Here is an 18,566-nt window from a genome sequence, read left to right as displayed (position 1 = left end):
CTGCCAAAGACGGTATGACAAGTCTGTAAGTTATAACGTTAATCAAATCTGCAATCATACAATGACCAATTTTTGCCAGGAGCTTGCTAGCAGATTGGACAACTGACGAATTGTTCACAAAGATATGCAGGCAATTTCCCATCTGTTGAACGCTGCTAGCTCAGCTAATTTGGCAGAATTCTTGTGTTTACTATTGCTTGATAGCAAACAAGTCAAGCTACTAGATTCAGATTGACATTTATAAGTGATTTCATAAATTATATGTGATCTCTGTCCGGGGATAACCTAAACCTAGTTGTAAGTTTGCTAGTTGACTGGAAATTCCATCATCTGAGGCAGATATCGATAGCTTTGCTATTTTGTAATGGTTCTGTGACTGATCATCCTAGCAAGTGAACGACCAGTTTAAAAGTTAGGGCTGGTACGGATTCGCTAGCGCTAACTAATGCTAGTTACCCAGTATGTAGGTCATAGTCAAATCAGTTAGTATGTTTTATAGAAAGCAACCAGTTATTATTCTTACCACTATCTAATCACTTTAAGTAAAGAAGTGAACTATTTTGTAATTGTGTGGTGAATTGTTTTTGTTTAATTAAAGATGGCAGATATATTCTGTTAACAAGCCAGCGATAACAAACGTATTTTAAACCACCCTTCGTTCACATTAGCTAACTTTATATGACTGCAGTGCATTAAGATATCTAATCATGTTACTGTCACCTTATATTTAGGCCACCAGAAAGTATCCAGACGTCACGGATTTTTGGTCGAAACAGCCCGATACGTTTGGGATGTTCTAGGGAACCACCTGAACTGAACCTTGTTCCTTATGCTTTGTGTGATATGGAATACAATGGGAAAAGGTAACGTAGCTGGCAAAGCTAAGTGCCTGAATATCCATGATTACTCTTTTAAAACGTTCTTGATCTTTATTTGTCAGGTAAGGTAACAATGTTAAGATGTAAGTTAAACTAGTATTAGGTTTTGTCCAGATTACAAAATGTAATTCACAGAGATACAGTGAACTAAGTTCGGCTTTCAGCTTTGTGATTTTGTCTTGATAAAGCCAGAACTCTTCTAGATTTCAAAATGACCAGTCTACGTTTACAAATTGAGAAGTGCTGTTCGTTGATCAAGTGCAGACAATCATCATGTGAGTGCCCCCAAGACACAGCGATATCGCAGCTTCTATAGAATCAGCAGAGCCATATCCCCACATACTCATCCAAAAGAGGGACAGAGCGGGTTGTACTACTGAGACTAATAAGGTTAGTCTTAAACAGGTTTATTATATGTGTCTCTAATTTTTGTTTTTATTGTGATTGTGTATACTAGATAGAAAACAAGCTATTGTTGTGTATTTGCTTCCTTTTTCTTCTTATTTTTTACATTCCTCATTGCCATAGCTCAACCTTGTTTTACACAGCATGCAACCCAACAAACAGTTAACATCACAATACAGTTGCCCATCATTATTAGGAAGCATTTTGTAGCCTCCTGTCATCTTAAACAAGATGGTTGAAGACTCCGTTCACAATCTCATCTATGGTATTCTTTCCAGCCTGTACAGGTTTTACAGGTAGCCGGTATGGAAACAGCCTTACACCACAGTGAGAGGGAGAAAACTTTCAAGAAATCATTGGATCCAAAGAGAAGAGGTGAGTCCATGAGGGTGTATAGTGGTCTTGCATGATAGTTGGTCTTTCTCAGCACAGTTTACTTCAAAATGACATTTAATATTATGTATTACAAATGTGTTAACGTAGCTTATCACAAAAGTTCTGATATGTTTTTAATTTATTTTTTCTTTTGAAGGCAAACAAGGCACCAGATCGAATTCTGTCTCTTCACGCCAGCATACAGTTGTGCCAGGGAACGTGACAACCTTTGAAGTCAATTTATCAGACTTCCCCGAGCTGGGGAATGGAATCCCTAGTGGTCCCTATGAACCTCAGGCACGCAATAGTCCGTCTGTTCCACAGGCTACTCCTTCAGTCAACCATTCAAAAAGAAAAGTCTCTAACAGCAAAGTAAGTGAATATCACTTCCTTTTAACAAAACCACTGTTTCATGACCTCGAGACTCGAGTACGCTTGAAAATGAAAATAATATGAATTGAAATCATTGAGCCATGAAGTTGAAATTTTGCTCACTCATTCACATCTTCTAGGTAAATGCCAGCACTGTGTTATGACCCTTCATATTTCCTAAATTATCTTTTTAGTACTGAACCACAGCCCCAAATTGCAGTTGCAACATCTTTGTGAAGTTATTTTGCTGTGTGAAAAATGTGGTACCATCAATAGTTATTTTATGTGGAACAAAATCCCACGTTTAAATCTGGGGGAAACATCAGATTGCATGAAACCCCAACTTCAGTTAGCATCATCTATGAAATTATTGAAAGCAGGTTAAATCTGAAATTCTGATTCCATAGATGTAACTTAGTACATTAAGGTTAAGTAGAAAATGCCATCTAGTAACCTCCAAAGTTTTGTGTGAGGATTTGTTCATAAGTTTGGAAATGATTTTGAGTATACTCTGTGTTAAGCTATGGAATTTAAAATGTATTTATCATTTGCATAGTGCTATAAAAATATGTACACACACATATACAGTAGTGTTCGAACATTTCAGAATTTTTGAAAATCTCTGTTGATATTACTTAAAATGTGATCAGATCTTCCTCTATGTTTCAAACATTGATGAGACTGCTATGTACACACACAAATATGGAGCCTTTCATGCCATGACTTGTCTTAAGAAGTGCATAACACTAACTGTTAATGGAATTGATCAACAGGCAGCCTATGAAGTCACTGTTAAGCATCTGGACTGTGAAGGATGGCAACCAGTGCAGCAGGAAAAAGGTAATTTCTCTTGTTTCTTTTTCACAATGTTCGATACTGTCAAGTACAAGTAACATTTGGAAAACCATATTCTGCTTCTCACTGGGAGTTATGGACACATGAGCCAACAGCTACCCAGTCAGTTGGTTATGTAACTCCTAAAACTTAAGAACAATCCCTGATCACCAAAACCTGTGTTGGTTTAGTTACTAGTCAAGTAAGACGTTAAGACAATTGTCCTGGATTCATTCCTTATTCTCAGAGCACCAATCCTCTCGACTCAAAACCACACATTCGAAGTAAAAGATTGGTTACTTGATTGTAGTCTAACGGCATAATATTTTGTACAATGACACCATAAAACAGTCATCCCATGGCTTGGACAGATGGTAGTGTAATTAAGATTTAATTGTATTAATGCTATGCAAATTATTTTCAAAGCTTTTATCAGGGGGAACTGGAAATGGGGGTGGGAATGTGTTAACTTGCCCAATTTTAACTCGGTAATACTTTATAAGTCTCATCTCTTATAAGTCTTATCTCATAGAAGTCCCACCCCCATAAAACAAAAAATATTTCAAAAGAAGCATGGATATGCAGTAACTTTTCTAGATACAATTTAAGAACACAAAAGTGTGTGCCTTTCAGTCTTGTTATCACACTAATTCCAGGATGCCTGTGCAAATTGTATCGTGGACAGTGGCGTGCAGTCAGGGCTGGTTTAACAATGGGGCTTAAGCCACGTGGCCTGCAGGCTGGCAGCGCCCTGGTTGACTGAAGAAGTAGACTCACATGGGTTTGGTGTTCATTTGTAGCCCATTCCCTGTTCATGTGTGGGTGTGACAAGTAGTGCTATGAGTGTACTAGGTGTTGGGAAAAGTAACCAATAGCTAGAGCAAAAATCTGATTTCTACGATGTCAGGTAGCAACCAAACTGCATGTCAGAATTGAGAATTTTCTCAGACTAGAATTCAACTGGCTGAAAAATTAACTTTCCTACCTACTGTTCGACTAAACAACGTGTTCTTTCCGACAAATACAAATACAGAGCTGTCAAAACATTCTTGGGGAAACCTTCCGTCAATCTGAAAGGAAAGAAGTGCATGACATGATGGCAGTCAGGTATTTCATTATTTACAAAAGGGTGTGCAACTTAATTTAGAGGAGGCACAAAGTCAAATAGTTTAAATACCAGCAACTGAAACATCTTAAAAGCATCATCGTAAGTATGCGGCGTTTACGAAAGCTACAGGAAGCAAGCAGTCCTGGAGAGAAAGGAGACGACAGCACTGAAGATCACCAAGGCTGGAGCTGAGCGCACTGCTCTAGACAACTTTTTTTTTTTACAGTCATATGAAGGGAAGAGAAAGCGCCACATAAATGCAAGATCAGCTTTGCCAACACACATTAGCTAGTAAGCTGCCTACCTTTAAACAGTGCCAACTGTGTTGTTGATGTTTGCCAGCTGTGTTGTTGTTGATGTTTGCAAAGGAAGCCTATTGTTACCTGCTAGGTTTCTAATAATACAATAAGCAAGTTGAGATCCAGTTCCCATCATTCAAATAGCAGCCCAATGCTCTCTAGCTATCCAGTCTTCCATGTCTTTATTATGGACTGTTAGTGAAGGCCTAGAAAATAGTACGGCATTATTTTGGGATGAACGTTTGCGCAAAGCTGTTGACTGTAATTCTTTTGAAATGCCCATCCCTGTATCACTCCAGCAGTCCATAATGGGTTATTCACTCAAAGAACAACATCTCCATGGGATCTTTTATGTGCTACAGGAATGCTTGAAGATGCCAGTCACCAACAGACTTCCTGGGCCAATGTTGCATCCCTGCCACCAAAGAAGACCTCTCTCAATAGTCCCGCCATGCCAAGTGCATCAACTGAGGTAAGAATTTTTCTTAGTGAGCTGTTTTCCTTTCAGTATACTGGTAATGTTTAGTCTGTATTCTGTCACATCAGTGACAATGTAACACAACATAGATACTGATTAATATGTAATGTGTCTGGAAAATGCTGTAAAATTGGGTTTTGCATGTGTAAAATCGATAAGTGGGACGACTACAAAAAACAATCCATGTGTAATTTATATATTTAACAACAATATATTTAGAATAACAACAACAACAACAATAACTGTTACTATTATTATTGTATGGGAAACTGGGATACGAACTCTAGTTACCTTATGCATCTAAATAAAACATCAAGTTATACATCCACTTCATTAGAATCAACAACATAATAACACAACATGATCCAGAAATAAAGAAGAAGAGGTAAAAGGAGAGGTTGCCCAGCATGGTGTATGAGAAGTCTTTCATGACTGGTGTTAGTCTAGACTTAAAGCCCATGACGCACCAGGCCAATGGTTGGCCGTCAGCCAATGTCGGGCCCTAGTTTTTGCAGTGTGTCTAAAAGTCTGTCACACTCTTGTGTATCCAAGGACAGAAGTAGCTCGCTTTTGCACTGACCCACAGCTGTAAATATACTGTATATCGCACAACGTATGTGCTAATTGCCTGTTGACTGTAGTGTTTGCGGTGTTCAAGTGCAACTCTTTGGCCCAGACACAGGCAACGTGAGGCGACGCAAGGGGGGGGGGTATTGGTGAGCAGACAGTTCATTCCTTGAAGTGATTCGGAGCCAGGCCATTATGAGCTTTATGTGTTAGTAGTACATTGAAATCAATTCTACTTTTGAATGGGAGCCAGTGTAGAGAGCCAAGCACAGGTGAGAGACATGGTCATATATTTTATTTCTAGTAAGTTTGCGAGCAGCAGCATATTGTATAGTTGGAGGCTCTTTAGTGAGTTGTTGTAAATCTGGACAGGAGAGCTTTGCAGTAATAGTCTAGTTGCAAAGTGATAAATACGTGGATTCGTTTTTTCTGCATCTTGAAGGAATAAGACTTTTTTAACTGTAGCAATATTGGGTAGCGGAAAAAATTATGTATTTGAGATCTGTTTTATGTGTGAGTTGAATGAGAGGTCTTGGTCGATAGTACCACCAAAATCATATGTGTTAGATGTTAGTGAGATGACTTCAAGTGCGAGTAGATTGCTGTACAGTGTAAATATCAAATGTTTAGGGCCTACGATCATAAACTCAGTTTTATCTGTGTTAATCGTAGATAGTTGTATAATTTCATCAGCTTTAATGGACAGGTATAAAGAAAACATACTACATGGGAGAGAAGCCTTGTGCCTGCTGCATACGGCAGTACACAGATGCTAAAGTTAGCCTACAAGCCGTCGACTTACAGCCTACATCCGAGTCATAGAATGCACCTGATTTTCTGAAGCATCCATCGACAGTGTTACAGTCAAAACGACGAAAACATAACTTATTAAGCGATAATTTAAAGCAGAACGATGGCAGAAACAGCGTTTCGGTACAATTTAAATTTACAATGGCTAGATTGATATTACAATACCATTGAGTAATTATCTTTGTTAACCATCATCATTAGCTAACTTCTTGCTATAAGCATGGAAACATTAGTTTGTTTTGTTTACTAGTGGCAATGGAGCATAAATAAAGAGAATGTATGCTTTTAACCCATAGTTAAAAAGGACTCAATTCTAAACTCAGGCGTCTCTTGCCAGTGAGCGTTGACCTTAACAAACACTGCTAGTTAGCTATCTTGCTCTATCTTGGACTTATAAGTACACTATAACCCTTAACAAACACTGCTAGTTAGCTATCTTGCTCTATCTTGGACGTATAAGTACACTATAACCCTTAACAAACACTGCTAGTTAGCTATCTTGCTCTATCTTGGACTTATAAGTACACTATAACCCTTAACAAACACTGCTAGTTAGCTATCTTGCTCTATCTTGGATGTATAAGTACACTATAACCCTTAACAAACACTGCTAGTTAGCTATCTTGCTCTATCTTGGACTTATAAGTACACTATAACCCTTAACAAACACTGCTAGTTAGCTATCTTGCTCTATCTTGGACTTCTCAGTACACTATAACCCTTAACAAACACTGCTAGTTAGCTATCTTGCTCTATCTTGGACTTCTCAGTACACTATAAGCCCCTGGCATATGCTCACCCCCGCCACATTGCACTTGGGGCAGATCTTTACTGTGTGGTCATGTATGGAAAAGGGTGGACAGGACAGTGGACTGCTTTAGGCTGCACTGCTGTGTGTCGCTGTGGGATGATTTCATTTCTAACTATTCATAGAAGTCGACACCTGTGTAAGGTGTTCATGTTATTTTGTGTGTGCTACTGGGGCACTAGTGTGTGTGTGTGTGCCCTGGGGCAGTAGTGTGTGTGTGTGTGTGCCCTGGGGCAGTGGTGTGTGTGTGTGCCCTGGGGCAGTAGTGTGTGTGTGTGTGTGTGTGTGTGTGTGTGTGTGTGTGTGTGCCCTGGGGCAGTGGTGTGTGTGTGTGTGTGTGTGTGTGTGTGTGTGTGTGCCCTGGGGCAGTGGTGTGTGTGTGTGCCCTGGGGCAGTGGTGTGTGTGTGTGCCCTGGTAAGAAGGAAAGGACCGTTCCAGTGGCGGATCATTGAGGCCTGAAATTATGCATTCAGAAATAATATTTGAATTCACTGTTCATTGTCTGTCTGTGTCTTCCTGTTTTCCTAATGGCTGATTCCCATCACAATCAGTTACTCAATTTAACAGACAGGGGATTTGATTCAATCACATTTCTTTCGCCTTGAAGGGAGGTGGAATTACCAACAGAGATGCCTTGAATGTAAAGTACATGTCTGTGTCTAGAGAATTTCTGGACCCACTGTACATCTGTGAGCAAAGGGGCCTTCAATGTAATTCTAATAACAATAACAGTCTCGTTACAAGGTTATTACAATAATGCATGTTCTTTGCTCTAGAGCATGGATAATACTTCACAACAAACAAAGGCCATTTTGAAGAGGAAGAAGAAAAGGCAGAAGAAAAAGATAACTCCGTTGACCTCTGAGGATGCTGACATGGAGAAAGTTGATGTTTTCATAATAAAAGAGCCTCCCAAATTTGAAGTAAGCTTTCAAACATGAAATTTAAAAACTCTTTTCTGTTTCATTTGTGAAACTGCACAAAAACCATTGCTTTATGTGGAAGTCATAATGTTCAAAACATGTGAAGCTTTCCCCCTTTCCGAAGCATGTTTTATTTGTGAAGGAAATCAAAGTTATGTTTAACTACAGGATGAAGAGGAGTTCCCTGAACTGGTTCTATCACCTATATATCTTCGAAAAGTTCAAAGGGACCTTAAAACAAAACCAGATGTAAGTCTTGAGCAAATATTAAACCATTGTAGTTAATCTGCCGTTGACCGTCTGCATTCCATTGACTGTCAAATTACCATTTTTTTTTATTTTTTTACAGGAGGCAGAATATAATGGATTATCACAAAAAGATGTCACTGCACAGCAGTCCGAAGTAAAGGTGGATACAAGACAGCCTGGCCTGGTCCAACAGAAGGGACAAGGGCAGGTTGGTGTTACATTTTGATCTTATTGAGTTAATGGCATAACTGGTGAACGTGCCAACTGTTCAACTGTATTATACCAGAACTCTCTTTTTAGCTCTGACGTTAGTTGCAGTTGCAGGGTGGATTTAGCAAAGGACGTGATGGAGTAAAACTTGACATTGGGGTTTCATTTCTTTCTAGTGTTACACTTGACAGCACAACCTTTCAGCATTCCAATGTCTCCCCCACCTTAGTTACTGTTGCTATGCCTATAAAGACTCTGATTTGGGATATAAGACATCAATATTTGAACCTTTTCTTCTGTTTGTACCAAGGTTATTATCGTTAACGAAAACTAACGAAAAAACGAAAACGAGGTGTGATTTTTTTTTTCGTTAACTGAAATAAAAATAAAAACGAGGCTTTATAAAAAAACGATAACTAACTGAAACTGTATTGTGTCTTTACAAAACTAACTAAAATAGAATTATAGAGAAAATGTTCTTAGTTTTCGTCTTTGTCAATGTATTTCATAGATGTCAATTTATTTCATTCGTAGCCTTATAGTCTATCTTCCGCCGTACCACTTTTAGTACACGCCCCTCACCTGGTTTCATTGCGGCAAAAATCGGGAGAAAGCGACAGAGTCATATTTGGGATTACTTGGAACAGTAACGTGCGGTGAGGTTCGTGGCTGGTGAGACACTTCAGAGTCAGATTTACAAATATATAAGCCCAATACAGTAGTTTAAATCACCATTCAATTGGCAGCTTGCACTTTGACTACTGGTTGTTTTTCATATCAGCATTCTTTACACACACATAGTCTGGTAAGGTGGCTACATACAGTTGGCAGCTGCTAGCTTGTGATGAACTCGTGTTAATATGTGTGATTATGCACTCGTGAATATGAACTCTTACGAAGTTGCACAGGCCCCCTGAGGGTCTCCGCTGTACGTCCAAAACCAAAATCTATTCTCGAGGTTCAAAATATTTTCAAAGCAATTTGGCTTTGGGTGTGAGAAGTCGATCGAGTTATCTTCTGTCCCGTCGTTTGAAGCATACCTTTAAGCTACGGCATTGGTCTCCCATTATTGATCAATTGACGTTTTGATTGAAAGTCCAGTTATGAGAAATGTTTTAGTTTAGCTATAGAATCTTCCATTTTCGTAGTCAAGGTCAAATATAAGAAGAGTAACGGCAGAACGAGCATAAACCCGACCGGTGGGCTCTCGCATGCTCCCTTCATTGAAGCAGAGGTACTGTTTGCCTCCTCTCCGTGCTTTTTCACTGCGGCTTTACGTCAGATCAGCAAGACTAAATAGGTTCTACGCATGCGCTCAACCCAGTTTGTGAGGGATTGCGCAATCTGAGATGAGGCACAGCTCGTCGCTGCCTCACCGTCTCCCTCATAGACATATATACATGTATATATGTCTATGGTCTCCCTGTCTCCTGTCTGTTTGAACAGGACATGCGCAAATTCTGACTGACACACGTCTGACACAAATCTTTCATAGTTGTCTTTTGTGGATGGCTGTTCATCTGTCCTAAGTGAACAATATTTTTTAAATGGTATGTTTGGTGAGTTTTTATTACATATTATTTATTATAGCTTGTATCTTCTATTCATTTTGAGCATTTTGTTTTGCAAGGAAAAAAAATAAGCTTCCCTGACTTGCCCCCCCCCCCCCCCCCCCCCCCCCCCCCCCCGTCTGTTGCATTCCGTGGTAAAGACTAAAACTAATACTGAAACTAATAAAAACTAAACTGAAACTAAGCATTTTCAAAAAATAGAAACTAAACTAAACTAGCAAACTCGCTTTAAAAACTAATTAAAACTAAACTGAAATTGAAAACAAAAAGTCAAAACGAAATACAAATAAAAACTAGTGAAAAATGCAAAACTATAATAACCTTGGTTTGTACACATAAACCAGTGTCGGTGAAATAAGTCAAGCAGATACATAGTTATATATTAGCACTTTACTTGACTGTAATGGGATTTATAATATATTATAAATATAATGTACAGGGTTTCTGCGGATCCTTACAAAGCATTGAATTAATTAATCTAAGTCTTAACTGGTATTAAAACGTCTTTAAATCAATCTTTCAAAAGTCTGCTAAGACATGGAAAGTAGGATTGTATAAATAGTTTGTTTTCTGACTATGCAATTTAAAACCTCAAAATAATTGGTAACATCTATTTTTACAATAATTTACAGACGTACGGAACCATCCGTATGAGAACCGCTAACTTTAGACCCAACGTGACTCCCAATCTAAGGCCCAAAGCACACTTCCTGTGTTGTATGTGCATGACTGCTGCCTTGTGGAGCTGCTGCGGCTCGGTTGCGTGTGTTTATTCATATGAGTTTGCCTTTGATAATAGCCGTCAATACACAATCAGATTGTGGTCCGAAGACCAGAAAGTTGACCAGTTGTCACAAGACTATTGTTTACCCTCGTTCAGAGCAAGAGAGAGAGAGAGACAACGGAAAACTACTGCCCTTCACCTAATGTTCTGTTAACTTGCTAGCGGCTAAACTTATCGAAACCCGTTGAAATTGGCTTCATTTGTTTGTGACAAACTAGCGAGTCAACAACTTTCCTAACACAGTCAAACATCAAGCAAGTGCAACACAAGACAAAGCAAGACAGCAAATAAGTTACTGAATAGTCCAGCAGATAGTAGCCCCCTACCTGGCGGCTCCAGAAACTCTATAGTGTCACTTTAATAACAACAAGGAATTTGGTCCTTGCAAACGGAAATCATACACGTGATCATCAGTGGTCACTTGGAACACATGTGGAGATGCGTTTCAATGCCAGGTGTGAAGTGCTGTACTTAGAGCTGTCCACTTGTGATCTGATGGCCCAGGACACATGTTAACACCAGGTGTCAACTGGCCATTGTCCCTCCCATTGATACCTTTCGATACTACAATGACGGGTCATAAATGTTAGATGGCCATTTATTTGTTCATATGAATAGGGATTTTACAGAAAAATTTAAAAAATGACATGCATACTGCCTACATATTATTACACCTAAACTTGTGCAGAACTCAAACTGATAAATGTGACGTTGGAACCACTATTTAAAGTTGCTTCCATTTTCAAACATATCACAGCAGGCCAGAACCACAAAGGGCCTGAATCTAGCCCCACCCTCCTGGGGTTCTACACAAGAGACTAGACTCGACTAGACTAGACTTTCTTCATCATTTGCAATGTATGTCTGATGTAAACAACAGAACCTTAATTGGTGACCATTTTCACGCTGCAGTGGACCAAAATGGCCAAGTAACTACATTTATTATTTAGAATTAGGTTGTCAGTTATGAAGTCTGGTTTCTGTTGGGTGAAAATTCACTCAAGTTACCTCAGGACTCCGGAGTTGCATATAAGTATATTTATTAAACAACAACAACAAGCATGTCGGGCTCACCCACGTCCTGGCAGGCCAGAGAGAGGCACGGGCTCACTCCCAGACTACAGCAGACCAGAGAGAAGCAGAATTAAACACATCACACAAGTTTTATATAGAAAGAAGTTAGCGTTCTCTGACACCAAAACAATTTGTCAGCAGGTATAACCACGTGGTGGGTCTCTGACGTCCGAGGTCATCTTACTATGCTTCCTGTCTTGCAAGGATGTCAGTTTTACACAAGGTCGAGAGAAGCACAGTTTCAACGTTTCTTATCACCTCTGGTCCAAACATGCTCTTACACATATGCAGACTAAGTGGTGTCAGTTACACAGTATACACAGAAAAGCCATGTTCCTGCCCACATTAGCACATGATTCATACAAGGTCATTATTAATACAAGACACTTGATAAATATATTCTTAAGTCTTAAACTTAGTGTGTAAGTGTTTAGAAATGATCTCCATCTGTTTCTTAACTAAAAATGTCACACTGTGTATTGGCTTTCACCGCAGAAAGCAGAGAAGACCAGTGGGAGGAAGAGTAAGGTTCCTGTTCAGTTGGATCTGGGGAACATGCTGGCTGCCCTGGAGCTGAGGCAGCAGTCCCAGAAAGGCAAACCGGAGCAAAAGCCAGTTACATTATCAGGTATAGCAACATGACTGTTACATTATCAGGTATAGCAATATGACTGTTACATTATCAGGTATAGCAATATGACTGTTACGTTATCAGGTATAGCATTATGACTGTTACATTATCAGATATAGCAATATGACTGTTACATTATCAGATATAGCAATATGACTTTATATAGAAATACATTCTCCTCTTCTAAAGCCAGTTACATTATCAGGTATAGCAATATGACTTTATATACAAATACATTGTCCTCTTCTAAAGCCAGTTACATTATCAGGTATAGCAATATGACTATATATTCTTTATCTTCTAAAGAATTTTGAAAATGTATTCTAGGTACACTTAAACTTTTAACCATAAAATGATAACGCATGCATTACAGTGTCTGGCAAGAACGAAACTGTATGTTTAAATATAGATGTACACAGATGTTCAACAGTTTCATGACTATTAATACTAATACATAATGATGGTTTAGTTGGAGGTGCACTACCTGTGGCACACAGAGAAGCACCTCATCCGAAAAAGCCACTATGGGCACAGGACAAGATCGCCCACAACCCCCTGGACTCCACCTGTCCTCTAGTGAAGAAGGGCAAACAGCGAGAGGTTCCCAAGGCTAAGAAACCAACTCCTTTAAAAAAGGTAAGATAAACATTTTTAAATTATGCTCACATTCAATTTGAATAATTACGTTAATAATGTATCATTCATTTCCCTGATCAGTAAGGAAGGAACAGGTGTGTTGGCTGCAACTGTCTGTGATAGTTCAATACATGGTGATGGTTTCTGATTTGACAGAATAGCTCGATTACCTGTGTTCATCAGCGTAAATGTATGTTTAGGGGTTCAAGAGGCAATGCTGCTGGTCTGTTTGGATTTTTTTTTTTACTATTTTTCTTCTCTGAAACATAATGTTTGGAAAAAAACATAAGTCACTCACACACAAAAATCTTGACCATAGATTCCAAATTGGTGCAGTGCAATTCATATATTCTTAAGTCATTAACAGTGTTTGGAAATTATCTCCATCAGTCCCTCCTTTTATCCGTTTTAATGGATAATTCAAAATCAAAATCACAAATCATCTTAATTCGTCAACTCATCTTAATTCGTCAATTATCAATTTCAATGGATAACCTCAAAATCATCACTCTGAGCTTCATAACATGGATTTTCGGAACAGAGATCATTACTGAGCATCACTCCATATAATTATAAGTCAATCATCATATTTCACATCACACATTTGTATACTTTGCATTTGTAGGCCAATAGTGGATGTCAACTGTGTGTGTGTATCATTAGCTCGCCTAGGCTTCAGATAACATTCAAACAAGGCCTCTTTGCTGTGTCCTTGAAGGCCCTGTTCCCCATCAGGCATCCTGCAGAACACATCGGCTGTTGAATATTACTGGGCAGGAAAATGTAAACAGTCTCTTTGTGGAAAGTGTGTTTGGGCAGTCTGGTTCACCCATTTCACCCACAGATGATCTTTAGGTAGGCCCCATTGCGGACATTTGACCAAGACCGGTGCCTGTTGTGATCTATATGTTAACAGTCCCAAAATGTAGAGCAGTACAGTTATTATCAAACGTTTCACACGTTTCATTTTTCCCTTGTAACTCCCCATGACTTCACAGAGATGGGACCGCTCCGCCCTCCCAGTATCCACTAGGCTCTTTTACCCCACTGGACAGTGTAGTTTTCTTCACCAGGTTTGAGACGAAAAATTGCCTAACGCAAAGAATCCCCTTTGTAGCTGGACTTCTGTCACAGTGGCCCGGCCTTAGAAAACTGTAGAGGAAGACAGCTCCTATCCTCTGTCTCTTTCTAAGGAAGGCTTACTCGTTTACAATGTGTTAGATGTATCCAGGTGGCTCTCTCTGCTATTTTGACTGTGGTAGGTGTTGACAGTAGCACTTTGTATGGTCTGTCCCACTTGGGCAAGTGGCAGTGTTTTCTTTTGAGGCTGTTGATTAGGACCCAATCTCCTGGCCCAACCTTGGTTTCAGCCTCACAGGTTCTATCCCCACTTATTGAGGCATGTTTTCACCATGGCTCAATATTGCAGCATATCTTTTAGTATTGTGAGATCTAATTCTTCAAAGTGCTTTACATAAAATCCATAAACGCAAGCAGCAAAAGCAATACATGGAGTAAAAAAAAAGATCAACATTGTATCAGAACCTGATGTTCCGATAGGCTTCTTGGATTACTAAAATCATGACAAAAGGAATAAAAGTAATTAAAGTAATAAAACCCTTCTGTCTGGTCTCTAGTCCAGTCGGAACCATAGTGCTGCTTCATAGATTCCGCCTTACCCTGTTAAATATTTTCCTTAGCTATGTTTCCCCGTCCAGAGGCCACCCTTCCTTCTATACCCTTCCTTCAGAGGCCTTCTCGTCTTCTTCCACCGAACGCGCTTCGGGAGAGACACTAGCTCTCCCTTACAGGCTTAAGGAAGGTGACTGCGCCCAGGGGACTAGAACATTCGTTAGGGAAATATCTCTGAGAATAACATGTGATATATTGAAGCCACAATATGGTTTCCGACAGTGCCATGGTACCCTTAAAACAGTTTTACAGAGAAATAGTAAAAATAGCGCCAGATAAAATAAATAAAATGCTTGGGTAAAAAGCATAAAGTTAGTCTCAACCGCAAGAAAAACTATACTAGCGTGCACACACAACAAACAAACAATATACTCACAAACAGCTCGGAGTCCACCCCCTATAGTTCAATTCAATTCCTTCACTCTCGGCTCTCCTCGCTGGCAGGCCCTGGCCTCCTTCCAATTCAAGTTGGAGGTCTTTAGAAAAACAGAGTCTCATAGAAATATATTCCCTAGCTATGTTTCCGCGCCCAAAGGCCACCCTTCCTTCTATACCCTTCCTTCAGAGGCCTTGTTGTCCTCTTCCACCGAGCGCGTAGCTTCAGGAGGGACACTAGCTCTCCTTTACAGGCTTAAGGAAGGTGACTGCGCCCAGGGGACTAGAAAATTCGTTAGTGAAATATCTGTGACTCCTCCGTACGGTTAAGGTCCTGATGATTAGCCCAGCGTGGAGAGTCGATGAGGTTGTTGGAATCCCGTTCACGAGCCCCCAAATATGATAGGGGAAAATTCACCCTAGTTACCTCAGGACTCCGGAGCTGCATATAAGTATATTTATTAGACAAACAACAATTGCAATCGGGCTCACTACCAGCACAAGGCTAAAAGTGAAGCCATGACAAACACATCGCACAAGGTTTATATAGACAGAAGTTGAGCTTTCAGCAGGGATAACCACGTGGTGGATCTCTGACGTCCGAGGCAAGGATGGAAGTTTTGCAAGGTCGGAAGAAGCACAGTTCGACCCTTCTTATCACTTCTGGTCTAAACATGCTCTTGTACATATGCGGACTAAGTGGCACCTATTAATGTAAGTTATACAAGCACACAGAAAAGCCATGTTCCTGCTTTCATAAGCACATGATTCATACAAGGAATATATTAATACAAGGCACTTGATTCATATATTCTTAAATCATTAACAGTGTTTAGAAATTATCTCCATCACTTTCCATGAACACCTTTGTTTCAATCAATCATGAGGTTAATTTGAGCTATTAATCTGAGAATCATGGCAGTCATTAGTAAAGCTATGGGTCAGTGGGCTGCCACTCGTGTTGAAAAGTAGCCAATCGCTGAGGTCTGAGGTGGTGGGATGGTGGTAAACTGTATGTAGATAATCTGAGGTGGTGTTAAAATGTATGTAGATAATCTGCGGTGGTGTTAAAATGTATGTAGATAATCTGAGGTGGAGGGATGGTGGTAAAACGTATGTAGATAATCTGAGGTGGTGTTGAAATGTATGTAGATAATCTGAGGTGGAGGGATGGTGCTTCTGTATTGTAGTGGCAGAGATTACAAGTAGGATTTTGATCAGGGCTTTGAATGGGCCATTCTAGAACATTCACCATACGTTCTTTGAACCGCTTACCGTTTTAAAACATCTCCCAAGCCTTAGTTTTACAAAAGACTGCAACAGATTCTCTTGAGATATTGAGTACATTTGTTTCCACTCTAAGAGACTTCCCACTTCCTGCAGATAGGAGGCATCTCCAAAGCATGATGTCACCACTGCCATATCTTTCAGTAGGTGCATGATGTTATCACTGCCATATCTCTCAGTAGGTGCACGATGTTCCCACTGCCATATCTCTCAGTAGGGGCACGATGTTCCCACTGCCATATCTTACAGTAGGTGCAGTGTGTTTTCAGGCACGAACATTGTTAGATTTACACCACATGTTGCACCTTGAGCTTTGGCAAGTTTCATTTTTGGTCTCATTTGGCCATAAAAACCTTTTGTTACATCTTAAGCAACCTCCAGACAAGCTTTCATGTTGATCCTCTTAAACTATGGCTTCTTTTTGTCACTCTCTCATCGATGGCAGTTTTATGGAGCGCGCTTGAGACTGTGAACCCCTACCCCTGCCCTCCAATCCTCGCCACTGAACTTGTGTCTTGTGACTTTTGAAGGTGATTGCTGGACCATGGTGGCTTCACTCATCAGTGGATGTCTTCCTCAGATGCTAGTTTTGGGTGACAGCCTGTTCTACAAAGTATCTGGGTGTTGTCATTACATTGAAGTCTGCATTTTCAGAGCGTGTGACACATCAGCGTGTGACACATCAGCGTGTGACACATCAGCCAATCAGATTGTTCTATTTCTATGAGGTGGGCATAATCTATAGGAAAAGTCATGACCAAGGCCTTCTCAGCACGTGCTGCTGGCCTATGTACGTCATCTTGATCTGGGTTTGTTTATGGCAAACAGGCATACACTGGCAGTTCTGTAATGGAATGTAAAATCCAAATTAACACAGAATATCCATCTTCCTCTTCTTAACAATTCATATCCCTTTTTGGTATTTTCCTGAGTGTCTGCGTCCGTTTCAAGTTTGTCTGCCCAGCTCCTTCAAGCTGTGTGCTCGCTGTCCCCTGCTCCTCTCCTGTCCTGCGTGAAGCTCTTAAATCCTGCTTCAATCAGGTGGCTAAAGCACTAACAGCTGGACGAGTGGCATTCTGGGAGATGTAGTGTGTGCCACAGTGGCCATTTTTTGGTGTGGCCGCCAATCATGTATAGGAATGTAGCACCCCTCTACCACATGACCCCTTGTTATGCCAAACATCATCCACAAGTGGTTGTGATCCCTGTGAACCCAAGACTGCCTTTTATTGGTGAGCTGGTTTTGTTAATGTGAGGCATGTTGCGGCTATCGCCAGCCAGTTGGGCACTGCTGTGTACCCTGCCACCCTTGCTATCCTAACCAAAATCTACATGCACCATGTAAGCCAACCACAACTAAACATAACTCATCAAAACTTAACAAATAACAAATAAAAGGCAGCCCCCCCCCCCCCCCCCCCCCCCTTTAAATGCTGCGGTTCTGTTTAAGGTTTCTTATGTTTTTTATGCTTGCTCTTCAGGAGGAGATGCAGGCACTGGCTCTTTGAAGCGCCTTGAGATTAATTAATTAATTAAACTTAGCTTCAGGCTATGCAGCAAACAGTGTTTCCTGGTTGATATGGTTGTCTAGTTCATATGCTAACTAGCTAAGGTAACTAAATAACCTTAAATGGTTTAAATGGCCGAGTTACATTTGCATGAAATGATAGCTAGTTATCTGACTGGCGGAAAAATGCATTCCCATGTATGGGACGCACCCGACTATTAACCGCAGAGTTGCAGAAATGTTACAAAATCAATGTATAAACCGCGGTTAATAAGTTGGGAAATGATGGTGTATATCTGAGGGCAGGTTACAATGGTGGGGAATAATGGTGATGCCTGTTGTAGTAGGCATACTAGGAGAGAGGACAAAGAAGAGAGGATTGAGGTTGGATGGCATGAAAGATGGTAAGTCCTTGGCAGCCTAGGCCTGTAGCAGCAGAACTAAGGGACTGGTGATCAAGTGGGTGTTTTGTGTGATCACCGTCATGGGGGTGACCTTGAACTGCCAGTCCAGTCAGCCACTATACCCTGGCAGGCCACACACACAGAGGCAACAGCCAAGGCAGCCCTTTCCTCCAGGGATTCTTCTTTGAATGCCAGGCCTCTGCACACCATTCCTATGAGGTGTAGTACATGGGGAAGTCTTAAAGGTGGACGGGATGCCAGGTTGCCCAATAGAGCATATATATATAT

General features: G+C 40.4%; 1 protein-coding gene across 1 annotated transcript; it reads left to right on the top strand.

Moving 5' to 3' along the window:
• The first annotated feature begins 1,159 nt into the window (after window positions 1–1,159).
• Window positions 1,160–13,401, top strand: LOC105907540 (selenocysteine insertion sequence-binding protein 2). The gene is made up of 10 exons (XM_031570065.2): window positions 1,160–1,268; window positions 1,562–1,658; window positions 1,816–2,030; window positions 2,804–2,870; window positions 4,634–4,743; window positions 7,712–7,858; window positions 8,027–8,107; window positions 8,208–8,315; window positions 12,242–12,374; window positions 12,847–13,401. The coding sequence occupies exons 2-10, from the start codon at window positions 1,589–1,591 to the stop codon at window positions 13,020–13,022; spliced, it is 1,107 nt and encodes a 368-aa protein (XP_031425925.1). The 5' UTR covers window positions 1,160–1,268; window positions 1,562–1,588; the 3' UTR covers window positions 13,023–13,401.
• Window positions 13,402–18,566: the final 5,165 nt, after the last annotated feature.

The sequence above is a fragment of the Clupea harengus genome, chromosome 7, assembly GCF_900700415.2.
Source record: "Clupea harengus chromosome 7, Ch_v2.0.2, whole genome shotgun sequence".
Classification (NCBI taxonomy): Eukaryota; Metazoa; Chordata; class Actinopteri; order Clupeiformes; family Clupeidae; genus Clupea; species Clupea harengus.
This window is presented reverse-complemented; position numbering and strand designations above follow the sequence as displayed.

Excerpts from the sequence above, each read along its gene's own strand:
- LOC105907540 (XM_031570065.2), top strand. The coding sequence starts at position 1,589 with ATGGAAACAGCCTTACACCACAGTGAGAGGGAGAAAACTTTCAAGAAA. Across the intron at positions 4,744-7,711 it reads TGCCAAGTGCATCAACTGAG|AGCATGGATAATACTTCACA; the intron begins GTAAGAATTTTT and ends TCTTTGCTCTAG. Across the intron at positions 12,375-12,846 it reads AAAGCCAGTTACATTATCAG|TTGGAGGTGCACTACCTGTG; the intron begins GTATAGCAACAT and ends ATGATGGTTTAG.